This window comes from Lissotriton helveticus, chromosome 7 (genome assembly GCF_964261635.1).
Source record: "Lissotriton helveticus chromosome 7, aLisHel1.1, whole genome shotgun sequence".
Classification (NCBI taxonomy): domain Eukaryota; kingdom Metazoa; phylum Chordata; class Amphibia; order Caudata; family Salamandridae; genus Lissotriton; species Lissotriton helveticus.
The window spans coordinates 550,485,782-550,500,003 of record NC_136068.1 but is presented as its reverse complement, the minus strand read 5'-3'; the positions used below and the strand labels follow the sequence as shown (position 1 = coordinate 550,500,003).

At 40.9% G+C, this 14,222-nt stretch overlaps 1 protein-coding gene across 1 annotated transcript in view; it reads right to left on the bottom strand.

The window, feature by feature from the left end:
• LOC144769170 (extracellular calcium-sensing receptor-like) overlaps window positions 1-14,222 on the bottom strand; it is an 80,299-nt gene that overhangs the window by 47,503 nt on the left and 18,574 nt on the right. Inside the window, exon 2 of the mRNA XM_078653186.1 lies at window positions 4,210-5,043. Within this exon, the coding sequence (XP_078509312.1) occupies window positions 4,210-5,043 (834 nt within the window). The remainder of the gene's footprint in view (window positions 1-4,209; window positions 5,044-14,222) is intronic.

Genomic DNA, 14,222 nt, shown 5'->3' with positions numbered 1-14,222 from the left:
ATTCAAGCGGATCCAGAAGGCAACTTTTTTTTAGTTTTATTTTTTAACTTTGTAATGTAATACACATTTTTATTAAGTGGATGCACTACATATGCACTATTTTTGTAGATCACAGACCAAACTTTGTATTTATTTTACGGAAGTCACTGATACATTTTGAGCTTTAACTGGCGTTCCTTGGATGACAGAGCCGCCGAAGCGTGCATCAGACCCCTCATCGACCGCGCTGTTCCTCAGCCCCCCAATAGTCCGTTGTTGATCCTGGGATGTGTACTACCTCCTTAAAGGCTGCTCTGTATCCTGACAGCGAAATCTATTTTAAAACACCTGTTATCCTCAAGATCCATCCATTTGACGAGGCATTATGGATTCTTGAATAAGTGTCTGGCTCTCCTTTGTGAATCCTGAGCCTAACCCATGCCCCCTGCATGGTATCGTGAAGACTCCATTCAGATGGTCCCGCCTATGCTAAAAACTTTGGAAACCACGTGTATTTGTTCTCTTTCAGATCATTTCAGAAAGGAACACAGTCTTTGTTCTAACCCCACCCCTAATGAGGGCGAGTGGTTAAAGTAAAAGTTGAATTTTTATCGCCCTTTTTGTCCCCTACTCCGTGGTACCTCATCGCCCCGGCGAAGGTGTGGCCTGTGTGGGCCAGTACACCGAAATGCGCATCGGCGTGGTTCTTGTTGGTGGCAGTATCTCCCCTGCTTCAGAAGATCCTTTTCCCATTCTTCTCCTGCCCCACACTTCTTTTTGTTAATGAATCATTGTCCATCTTGATTTAATTTGAAGGCATTGATGTACCATTGAGACTGTTGTGTATGAATGTGTGAAAGAATGATTGAATGATAGGTAGCGGAATAGATATGGTGCGACCTTAAGTGTATGAGATGTGTGCGGTGTTTGTGGGACTGTATTTGTTATATTGATTATGAAACTCGATTGAATTTGTACATATTTTAATGTGTGTAATGTTATCCACTAAATGTGATAAATCATGAAATCAAAAAATATTAATGAAATGGCTAATAAACAAAGGATTAAAAAAATTAGTATGTGTTTTTGGCTCTGAAACTACGTGTTGTCGCCCTCCCTAAACTCCAGGATCCTCCTGTAGGACCTTTATTATTTAATGCTGGCAGGGTTCTGTTGTTGATTCTTTGCGCTGACATTTTGAGCTTTAGCTATGTCCAACATTACGGCAGAATCGTGCAAATTCAGGTCGAGGACATGCATCGTTGCAAAGATGGTCCTGAGATTGCAAGATGTGGACCGCTCCGGGATGAAGCCAGATTGGTCCGGCAGGATCAAGCAAAGCATCAAAGGCTGGAGTTAGTTGGCTTAGATTTTTGCGAGTATTTTAACATCAAGGTTAATCAGGGATAAAGGTTGATATGAGTCACATAGGTCAGAGGGTTTGTCCTTTTTAAGAAGAGTGATGATTAAAGCCTGACGGAGGCAAAATACAGGACTCATGCGCTTCAGCGTAATTTTCTAACAGATAAGGCGTGATGAGATCTGCGTATTCTTTATAAAATTCTATTGTAAGACCACCTGGTCCCGGTGCCTTTGTATTCGGTAAGGAACATGTTGCCGCTTTTATGTCCACCTCATCAATTGGTTGATTCAAATAATCATGGTGACTTTCCGTTAACCACGCACAGGCAATGTCCTCCAGATACTCTGCTATGTCTGATTCCTGCATTATCCCCTGTGACATGTACATTTTAGCATAGTAGCCTCGGAATTGTTCCAAGATTTCCAGAGGATTGTAATGTTCCACAGAAAGTCAGTTATTTTATCTATTTGATGGTGGTCTGCACGAATTTTGATTTTCGCAGCTAGATTGCAGCCTGGTCTACCACCCTCTCCATATGTCCTGGCTATACGTCTGCGTGAAATATAGCGGATTTTGGAGTCTGCTAATGTGTCATATTCCAGAACTAACTTGTGAATACGAGATAGCGTGTCATTGCATGGATTAACTGTGTAGTCACTCTCAAGGGCATGTCAGTGTGGTCTCTACCTCCGTGAGTTGGGCTCTAATGTCTTTTAGGATACCAGCTGTGGTGCTGATGCAGCTCCCCCGAATCGTCACCTTAAAGGCCTCTCATAGCATGGCCGCACTGTCGATTGTGCCTACATTAACCTTAAATATTGTCCTATTGCTTTTCAAATGGTGTCAGCATAAATGGGATCCAATAAAGCCTCTGATCAAAAGAGCCATGTGAACAGACAGTGAATTATGGTTGGAATATTAATATCCAGTTGCAACGGAATATGGTCAGAGAGAGTGCGTGGGAGAGTTGTGATGCCTGTGACCCATTCAGTTGCCCCCTCGCTCAGAAGCCAGTAATCTAACCTAGACCAACTGTTAGGTGCTGGCATGGCGTGTGTACCCTCTCTCACTGTACCGTTGCAAAGCCTCCAAACATCGACCAACCCAAATTCCTACCTCAGATGTTATACTTTTTTTTTGAGTATCTACTACAAACACCGCCATTACTTTTGAAACAACTCCAAAAACTACTTAACTTTTTCATTTGCAAGGTAAGTAACACACTAAAAATAGCGAGTAAGATGCTATATAGAGCACCAATTATACATTTAGGCCACACCGCTTAGATTTATGGTGGAATGGGGGAGATGGAAACAGCAAAACAATTGTGTTTAATAGACCATCTTATTGCTGGTACCTCTTTTTGGCAAGTGTCATGGGTGCAAAAGGCACGTTAGTGAAATTGGGGGCAAGTGAAACCCTATGTTATGTTATGCTGTGTTATGTTATGTTATATCATGTTAGAGGTATTTAATATAGTGTAAATGGATCACACCCGAATGTATATTATGAAATATACTGCTAAGCAGCAAATTGTGTTTTGTTCTACAGTTTTGGTTGTGTGTCAAAGGGAAAGAATGTCAGCCACCCGGCGCATGCTACAGTGATAATGTTGATCAGTATTCAGAGGAGATTGAGACTTGAGACATACAAAACACTGGAGCTCGTGTTTCAAAGTTTGATTCCCCATGAGTTGCAATGCTTGGAATGTGTGCAATCCCCCATTCTTGACTACTTTAAAAAAGGGAGAATACTGAGGTGATTTTGGTTCTAAAGCAAGGGAGGGAACAGTCACAAGTATGTCCCTCACTTGTCATAGGACATCTCAGGAATAGAAGGAAAGTTGAAGTCCACAAAAGCATACCTTTCCAACTTTCACAAATGTAAAGCTCTGTTCAGGAGAACTCTTAGCAGTCAGTGTCAGATCTTAAAATATAATTCCACCACACAAGAGGCATATCAGTTGAAGACTCCATTCTGTGTAAAAGGTGCTGCACAGCACATAAGGGGAGCCGTATACTTGAGGAGGTTGTTTGGAAATTTTACGTAGCCATCAGTCAGATTATCTTGCAGAACATGTCTCAAAGCACATGAGAGGTGGAGTTAATATTTCGGCATTGTGTAAAGGGTGGACCAGAGATGCTGGTTAAGGAACGGGATTGACCGCTTCCTTTCTGGTTGGCGATCTTGAGATGAATGCTCACTTCATATCATTTTAAGTATACAGTATTGTGAGTGGCAGAGAAGTCCCCTTGATCAAAGGCCACCAACATGCAAGGTCAGCAGGGACTTGGTCTCTACTCCCTTGGTAGATAATCATTTACAACATTTAGAGATAATAGAGGTGCCTGCTGGACTGGTACGGATGCCTGTGCCATTAGCAGAGTTGTGGCTATGGCACTGATGCTTCGCCAAGCAGGTGCCATGTTTGATTTAAAAAAATGCTCAGCTGCTGGCTGTGTGGCATAGTTGGTGAACACTGATGGTTTAGTGATTTCCCTGCATGGGACCACCATGTCCCTGGTAATCCAAGGCAGAGAACTTAAGTAAGGATCAGCCTCCCCGAAATAGCTTTGGTATCACTTTGATCTTATAGTTGTGACTTTGGGGGCCCATTGGGTCAAACATTCTCACTGGTGAAGGAGCAGGGAAAGCACAGCTTTGGTGGGACAGGAGGACTGCCAATTAGTGAGGTCGTTCACACTACACCCAAGTCCAATTGAGGCCCAGAGAGTTCTAAATATGATTGTATACATTCATATGTGTTATGAATACTGCTTTGTATTGAGGTCTTTGAAAAGAACATACACAAAATGGCACAATGGGTTAAACATTCAAATTCAGGTTAGTAGGTAAAAAGTTCTTACTTGCCAAAGGTGAAATTTTGGGAAATCTGCACATGTCCTGTTAGAAAAAGGGCCATGCATAGGTATACAAGATTTCAAATCATGTAGCGCTTGTGCAAAGGCATATATGGCATTATATGCCTTATAAGAATATCTGAAGTTATTCACATCGTAGGCTGATTCATCAAGAGTTTCCAGTTTTTCTGTCTGGGTACAAAACCTCTTTGCATCCATCTCATTTCCAATGATGGTTCTATTCAAATCCTCCCGCCATTGGCAACTAAATGTTTGCTCCCAGAACTGTTTCATATAAATGTCATTGGGAAACTTAGATGGATGGATACTATAGAGGAACTCTTTAAACATTGGAATCTCTCCGCTGTAAACTGCAAACCCCACTGTACCGTGTAGAGTTGGCCACAAGTCTTTCAGTGCAAATACAGAAGTAAGCCAGCTTGTACTTGCAATCCAAACTTTACCAACAATATTCTGTGCAGAGATCACTTTTAAAAGAGAAATCATCTGAGGAGAAAAAGTGAAGCACACTATGACGCTTGACGTAGACCATCGAATGACATTGACCACACGAGATATTGATTTCTGTGTCGTCACTGTGGCGAGTGTCTCATAGAATTCAACACAAATACCACTCTTAGGAGCATCTTTCAGTAGATTCTGACCGTGCTGCAGACCAAAGTCATTGTCTGAAGCCAATATTCCTATCCATGTCCACCCAAAATAAAGACACAGATCGATGTAAGCCTGGGCAAAAAAGTTTCCATTTTCAGCAGTCCGGAGAAAAGATGGAAACTGCATTTTATCACTCAGTATTGAGAGTCCTGCACCATAGCTGATCTAGTTGGAAGAAAAACAAATTTAATGAGTATTTAACACATAACATGCAGAACTTTATTGTTTAATATTGTCAGTTATGGTGCATTGTGTGCATTCCTAGAAGTGAAATATGTGTAATCTAAATTTTGTAAGGGGTTTAATTGCAAATGAAATGCTGATAGTAACTTCTCATTGGCTGTCTAATACCCATATGCTGACACAAGCAAGCAACCTTTTATGTGGTTGACTAGTCAAGCACTGCAATAATTGTCACTGATACCCAGACTTCTCATAAAATAGGTGAGGTGATTTTCTGTTATGAAACACAGTATAATCTTGATACACCTACATGCCATTTGTTTTTGTCCCATCATTGCTGCGCAACTACCCACATAAATACATAACCTCATAGATATCAGTTGTGTGCACCAGCATGAAATCCTAATGTGCATGTTGCCAGGTTTGGCAAGTTTAAAATCCATGCTCCTTTTCATTTTATATACCTGTGCAGCCAACCCCATGGTGCAATGCATTTTTTGAAAGTGCTGGCTTTTATCCAGGTAGCAACAAACATTATGATACTGTGGATTCTGTGTAGGGTTTTGTAGTGTACAAGAAAAAGTGGCGCCTGTTCTGGTAGCGGTAAGTGTAAGACAAAATACAAGATAAGAACGGTGCAACACGGTCAGAGGAGACCCAATAAACCTCAGTAGGGGTTGGTAGGGGCCCAATCAATTAGATACAAACACAAGTCCTGTGCACACGTTATAAATAGTTAATCATACAGGTTTTCTTTAGATAAAGAGTAAGGAGCGCTAAACAGTGGTAATGAGACACGGTTGACACGTATATAAAGTTTCTTTAGCGTGTATTAGGCCTTCGTGTTCTGGAAAGTTGACATCAAGACAAAAAACAACAACCAGCCGACAAACTCTTTTCAGAATAATTTTCCTTATCTTAAAACATACTTCGGTACAGTAATAATATGTTTGTTTTTAAATTGTTTTAAATTGCATGAGGCATGTTCTAATGGACATTTATCCAATTCTATTGGGCGGTCAATGGACATTTGATTTGTTTTGTTTTTTTGTTTTCCATTTTGATTTTGTATTCCGCTCCTGGTGGCAATTTGCACCTTACTAATAATGGGACCATGTAACATAGAGATTGATTCTTCTTACAAACTCTAGCCACAATTTCTCTGTTAAGCACTCAATGTATCGCGATGAATGGAGCACGCTAGGGTCTTTTAACATGTAACTAGGCCAGCGATTTGGTTCCTCGATTGACTCTTTCAACATCGATCTTTAAATCATGTAACCTGATAAATGTTTCTTCTCCCACCCACGCGCCACGGCACTATGTTTTATTTGCACCATTTAGGTTTGTTTTTTCTCCCCACAGGACCTCAATATCTAGAGTCATTGACTAAACACAAATACTACCTATTTGCGCCGGGTTTGGACTAAATGCCATTGGGTCTCTTGGCCATTCGAAAGTATTTTTTCATCACTATGGTATTTTCTATGATCTGTGTGATGTCACGATGACTATGTACCTGTTTTGCTTCCTTTCACTCATATAGGGGTTTGCACTTTCACCTCCAAGCTTGATAGCGTATCATGTTCTTATCTCTGTACTATACTGTGTCATTTTATTTTCCCCCAGCCCTGAAGAGTCACAAGCTCACGGCTCGCTTGACGAAACACGTGTCGGCTGGTTGTTGTTTTTTGTCTTGATGTTAACCTTCCAGAACAGGAAGGCCTAATACACCCTAAAGAAACTTTATATACGTGTCAACCGTGTCTCACTACCACTGTTTCACGCTCCTTACTCTTTATCTAAAGAAAACCTGTATGATTAACTATTTATAACGTGTGCACAGGACTTGTGTTTTTAACATTATGGTACTTCTACTTTCACACATTGTGACCTCCATTATATTCATGATCTTTGAAAAATGGAAGAAAAAGATAATTACACATGAATTCACTGAAAATACCAAAGGTTACGGGGACGTTATAGTTATGCAATATAATTTAAAAAAAACTTAGAAATTCACTGAAAAAAACAAAGGTTACAGGGACATTATAGTTAGGTTTACATTTCACTCATACAGAAACCAGAGACATTTACCAGTTATAGTTAGCTGAACTGACTATAACTTGCCCCCCCACAATGCACTGCTTATGACCTCACAGTTTACATCCCTAATGACATGGTCAGTGACAACACTGACAACATCACTGATGACATCTCAACTTCATCTATCTACACACACATCCACTCGCTGATCCATCCAGCCACTCATACACCCACTCACTCACTAGTACAGTAACTTGTTGCAGGGATTCTGCTCATGCACAGAACTATGCGCACGAAACCAGGACCTCAGTGTATTGTGTGTACCAAAAAACCACCTCAATGCCCAGAACCCCGATCCGACTAGCATCAGTGTCTCATTTGTTCTCCGTGCTACAGTAGAGCTACCAATGATTAGACAACCCAGAACAATCTACTTAGTGAACTCTCAGGAATAGAGGGAACCAAGAACACTCTTTCATTTTTATTCTCATACAAGTCCACAACGTGAGTAATCAGAGACACGTTATAGTTAAAAAAATATTTTAACTACGTTCTCTAAGATGCAGTATTCTAGCCAATACTAATAAACAGATGCATAACAATAATACAATCAGCATTGTTACAATTCCATAAAACACAAAAGGGAGAAATCATGTTATAATGATAGTGGAACTAGGATTATAGCGCTGTGTACCACCCTCCACAACCTAGTAGCTAGTTTTATAATAATAGAAGATCTCTATGTTTCAGAAGGGGGGACCCTATACCTCTAAGATCAAGCAAAGTGAATCACATCCCAGGACAAGCACAGCTCTCTGTAGATGAAAAGGTTTTCTCCAAGTGCTCCCTACATGCATGCAATGCCATATTAACAGCACTCGAGTTTCATTTATGTGTAGCTGCTTTCGTGTTTTGTCTAAGTGAGTGGGACTGATCAACATGACCTGGAACACTCTGTACAGACTGAGGTCGCGATGTAAGCCTAGACTTATGAAAAATAGACTGTTCTCATGTGAAAAAAAGCAAGCAGGTTATTTACGAGATCAGAAGCATGAAGTGTTGTGTGCAAAAAGCAGCAAGATGGTGTCTAAGCATCTAGTGTACTCATGCTAACATAGCAATGTCTGCAGGATAAATCGTATCCTCACTACACACTGACATATCCACTCATACACCCATACACCACTCACATACTCAGTGAGTTACAAATAGAGCAACTCACCCAACTAGTCACTTGCCCATACAGTCAATCACACAGCCATTTTCTCCCCAGGGATGCAGGGGGCCGTGACGGCCTCCGCATCACCTTACATATGGTAACCCCGGGAAGCTAGTGATCCCCAGCGCACAGGGGTGCTGCATTGGCACCCCCCAGCATTACTATAAAAACCGCCCACGCGACTAGGCCCAGCCAGGGACCTATATTAGATGAAGCACTGTATGACTTTTCACCTGTATAAATCCACTTGTTGCATCTGACCATGGCTCCATCGTTGTTGGTCTGAAATTGTGCTTTCATCCCAGTCTTTGTTTTGTTATTTTTGAAGCTATTTTCACTTCAAAGTTAAAAAATTCCTATCTTCTGTTCTTCTTTTTGAATTTTGGTCCAGCTGGTGTCATTTTTCTTACTACATATTACTCTATCTTTTTAATTCAGCTTGGGATATTTATCGTTTGGTGCTTTTACTTTATTACTATTTTAGTGCTCCATAAACACTTTACACATTGCCCTAAGTTAATCCTTTCAGCTCTGTGCCATTGGCATAGCTACCATGGGGTTAAGCTCAGGTAAACAAAATGATAGTCACCTACCCCAAATAATAATCCCCTTTCTTACATTGGATGCATCAGGAGGCATAATTTGTTCATGTTTTCTTGGCCTAATTCCATTTGGCAGGTGCTGTGACAGGAATGTTCCTGTATGTTGCACAGTCATGGTCCCACAGTCTGAGTGCCTGACTGCATGTATCTGGTATCCTGTTTTTTTTATTTTTGCCTTAACCTCACTCCAAATTAGTGCATGTACATAGGTGGAGTAACGTAATTTTGGCTCCATCCTTTTACATTTGTCTAGGCAGCATATATATTTACATTTGGCATTATATACTTGTGTGACATAATAATACTAATGAGATCTAATGCACCAAAGATATAGAAAGTGCACTCATTGTGTGTTTTTCACATATATGTGTGTGTGCATATGAATATCTGTCTTTTTCAGAAACATCTGGATTGCTGATATTGATATTTATAGGTGTGAATTGTAAGGTTGTGCATTAAAATGCATTTAATGCCATGCATTCACCAGGGATTAGTTAGAATGAATCGTATGTGTGTTAAATGCTTTCTTTATAAATTGTGACCAGTTTTTTTGTTTAATAGTATACTAAGTAGTTTATTGTACCACATAAGAGTCCAGTTTGATATAGTTTGATTCCTTTATGAAATATTTTATTTATTGGATTATATGTAGGTTGTAGAACATAATGCATTTAAAGAAAACTATTAAGTTAGCATGGTTGTGGACCATAAGGCACAATCATTTGTCACCCGAGTGGGAAGGGTAGGCTCAGAGGTGGGTTCTGTGCCCTGCATGCCACTGGAGTCAAGCTATCCTGGCTAATGAGGGGTGAAACCCCTAAACCAGTACTAGAATGCTTGTTTCCAGTCAAGGGAGGACCTGGCTTGGCAGTTCGGGCTGGACTGTTCCCATTGGGCACAGGGTCAAGACTGATTTGCATATGGCTGGGTTCAAACTGGAATGGCATGGTGAGCAAAGAAAATATGGATTTAGGCCCAGATCTCTGTACTGGGGTGAATGTATGACATTGCTCTGCATTCTGTCCATCAACTGTTCTTTCAGCATTTGTCACGCCAAGTGGGATGGGTATGCCCAGATGTGGATCCCGTGCTCTCCATGTCAGGCATGAGTCAATCTATCCTGGCTGATGAGGCTTGAAACTCCAAAACCAATCCTAGGATGCTTGTTTCCAGTCCAGGGAGGACCTGGCTTGGCAGTTCGGGCTTGACTGTTCCCATTGGGCACAGGGTCAAGACTGATTTGCAAATGGATAGGTTCAAACTGGAATGGTGAGCAAAAACTATGGATTTAGGCCCAGATCTCTGTACTGGGGTGAATGTCTGACATTGTTCTGCATTCTGTCCATCAATTGTTCTTTTTGCAGCTAGAAAACTTTGGCCATGCAACTGGAACGACATACCTCTTCCATTTACGGGCTTTTCTGGATAGACTGGAGGAATAGATTTTGACACTTGGCCTTTGGAGCCAGATCATGGCTCCACTAAAGATTAAGATCTGCCTTCCGGGGCTTAATGGCAGACAAGACGTCTGTGGTTCAATGGGAGACCGTTTGAACCACCCTCAACTTCACAGGCACACTACAGCATAACTGTTGGCGCCATACTTCAGCAGGGCAGAGATACACTGAGTATGTGAGTATGAAGAACCTGGAACTGTTTGGTGCACGCTGTCAGAGGAATCTGTTATGAACAGGGAGGATTACTGCCATTGAAAGGGACCGTGTACCCTTCCTGAATAGTGTCTGGCCCGGGCTGATTATCTGCTTCTTAGGATACACAATATTTTTTAGGGTTAACTGCATGCAATACAATTTTGCACTCATGGAGGAAGGGGTAGAAAAGCGCTGAGATTTTTGGATAGATAAACATAACACCTGTCAGAGATGAGACTACATGGAAGGATAGCAGATAGGTTCCACCTCCTTGACTTCAATAACATTTATATTTCTGGTCCAAACACGCAACAATTAGCAGTAGGAATCACCAATTGCACTACCCTGATATATACACAGGAGTCAAAGCAAAACCTTATTTGCCACAGTTGCCCACCTCTTAGGTCCACTGCTATAGAACCTTAGTTAAACAGACAAAAATAGAGAGCAGAGAGGCAACAATATACAGTACAGTACATATATCAAGTGATTTTCAGAAGAGTGTTCATATAAGTTCACAAAAAAGAGTGATGGTCCTTCAAGTTATTCTTCAAGAGGTTTTTATTTCAATCTTCAAACACAATCTTGACAAAGATGACAGCCAATGCGTTTCGCCCAAATCGGGATTCCTCAGGGCAAGATGATATTTTGAGTGTCAAATGAACTTCAATATGATGTCACCATGAGGGCGAGCCTAATTCTTAGATGTCGAATTAAACAGTGATACGTAAATTACCGGGTGGACACTGTAGTAGGTGTCACTGGATGTAACAAGTTAAGTTACAGGGCGCGAAGAAGCCATCCAACACCCGGTTCTGAATCCTTGTGGTGGTCGGTCAGGTAATGAAACCGCGCGGAAATTTACGTATTACCCGCTCAGACCTGACCACTATATGTACTAGAGAAAAATCGATATGAAAGCAATATTGTTTGCATCAGTACCGTGTTCGTGCACAAAACTTACTGGCATCCATCGTTAAATAGAAAACGCGCAGACTGTTTCACTTTTAGACAGCTTTAATTCGACATCTAAGAATTAGGCTCGCCCTCATGGTGACATCATATTGAAGTTCCTTTGACACTCAAAATATCATCTTGCCTTGAGGAAGCCCGATTTGGGCTAAAGGCGTTGGCTGTCATCTTTGTCAAGATTGTGTTTGAAGATTGAAATAAAAACCTCTTGAAGAATAACTTGAAGGACCATCACTCTTTTTTGTGAACTTATATGAACACTCTTCTGAAAATCACTTGATATATGTACTGTACTGTATATTGTTGCCTCTCTGCTCTCTATTTTTGAACATTTATATTTCCTTATCACAAGATCAGAAAGTCCCTATTTTATTTCAAGGATAAGGGGGCCTCATAAAATGGTATGTTCAGAGCTTAACAAGCACAGCATTCATTGCATGTTCAATTGGTTTAAAGCACAAGGTCTGGAAGGTGAAGGTATTGGAACAACTCTTGGTTTCAGCAATTTGGCTGTTACTAGCACAAGTGACAATGGCTCAGTGAATTAATTGCAAACCAAACTTGGAAACATTGTAATGCCGATTGCGGATAACAATCAACCGACTCATCTGCCTAGAGTGGTAGAACTCACTGTGTGGTGTGGCTTTCTGAAGGAAATGATGGTGTTATGATTCTTTCATGCTCCTTAAGGCAGATAGCAATGTAAACCTGAGGCTAATCTGTAAAGTTGGTTGTAGAATTTTGCAACAAAGAAATTAAAGCAATGAGAACCACAAAGGTGCAACATAAATGTTTCACGAAATATGCTGGGATGAAAGCTGTGTATTTGCAGAAATCGCTGAGATGACTTCACTACTTAATCTCCTCAAACAGGAGAAATCTCAGCTTTAATATCAGCTTCAATAAGGAATGTCACCAAGTCAAACAAAACATTATCTTTGGGCATTAATCCGTGATTGAGCAGTTATAAAGTGTCCTTACCAGCGTGGACTCATAACAGTCGCCTAGAGAGAATGCGGGACATCAAGAAGATGCAATATTGACTTTAGCTGCAACTAGTGGGATATTGGACTGCTCACCTGAAAGTTGTTTAGTAAAGCAGATCAATATAGACAGGCATGTGAGAAATGGCAGGCATTTAACAAGTCTGACTCATTAGCTGACCACCAGAAATTATTTAGATGAGATGCAACTTGAGTGCAAGAGAGGAAGTGGATCCAGAGCAACATCACTGTATCACAAAAAATCCACAAAGAGACAAGCAAAAGAGCAGAACACAATAGTTATCTCTCAACACCTAAGATGAATGGAAAGCTTAGCGAAAATCACCCAATGGTGGACATTCTGCTGATCCTGATTTGATCCCTATTTTCACCCTATACCACCTATTCAGGAGCCCTCACCATAGCTTCCAGCTAATTGCAATACCTAAAGAGCCCACAACAATACCAAATCTGGCAATAACTCTAATTTATTAAGACTGCAGAAAGGCCGGAACAAAGGTGATGGTGCTAGAGAACAGGAGTTTTCCCTAAATTCTGTCTTTGTGAACTGAGAGCTTGGTAATAAAGATCAGCAAAAAGATAGAGGTTAGAAGGCACAGAGCTCACCTCCTAAAAAGCAGAGCTGACTTGACAGAAAAGCAGAGCTGACTTGACAGGCCATTTTCCTTCCAGCAAGATGGTGGCAAATCAGATAATCATAAAATGCAGAATCGGACAATCTGAGAGAACAGTGACTATGTGCCTCTCTTTAATCACAGGACCTTATACAGGTTATGGTCAGCAAAACAAGCCTAATGGCAAACAGTCACTAAGAGACAAGAAAAAGAACCGAATGCAACAGTAGGGCTATCAGCATCTTGGTAAAACGGAAAGATCAGCAACAATCCACAAAACCCTAAATTGCCTGTTGAAGTAATTGCTGCTAAGCCTGATTTGATCCCAATTTCCACACTGTACCCACCCTGTACCCACTCTGTGGGAACTCTCACAATAGCCTCCCACTAGATGCAACACCTAAAGTTCCCACAACATTACCAAGACTGGGTGACAACTCTAATTTACAAAGACTGCAGATCTGGTGGAACAAATGTGAAGGCACTATAGGACAAGCGCTTTCTAAATAATTCTGCCCTCATGAACCGAGAGCTTGGTAATAAAGTTCAACAATAAAGATAGAAGCTAGAAGATACAGTATAAATTCCTAAAATGCTCAATTGGCTTGGCAGACAGGATTAAAACAGTTTCTTCTTTTCAGCAACATTTAGGCAAGTCAAATGACAATGACATTCAGAGTCAGTTTTGATGGAACAGGAGTAGAGAATGACTAGGTGCCTCTCTGGAAGCCCAGCAGCTTTTATAGGTAATGGTCCTCAAAACAAGTTTGATAGGAAAAGGTTCTCCATTAAAGTATCCACAGCCACAAATGAACTATAACATACTGTTTCAAATATGAGGTAAAATCTTAAAGGATGTTAGAAATACCCTTGACCAAGTATCTGGAAGTTAATGAGATCCTTGACAGGTCACAAAACGGATTCCAGCCTTAGCATGGTACAAAATGTGCCCTGCTGGCAGTCACAGAGCAACAGAGGGCATCACAGGACATGGGCAACATCTCAGCATTGATTCTGCTCGATCTGAGTGTGGCCTTTGACACGGTCTCCCA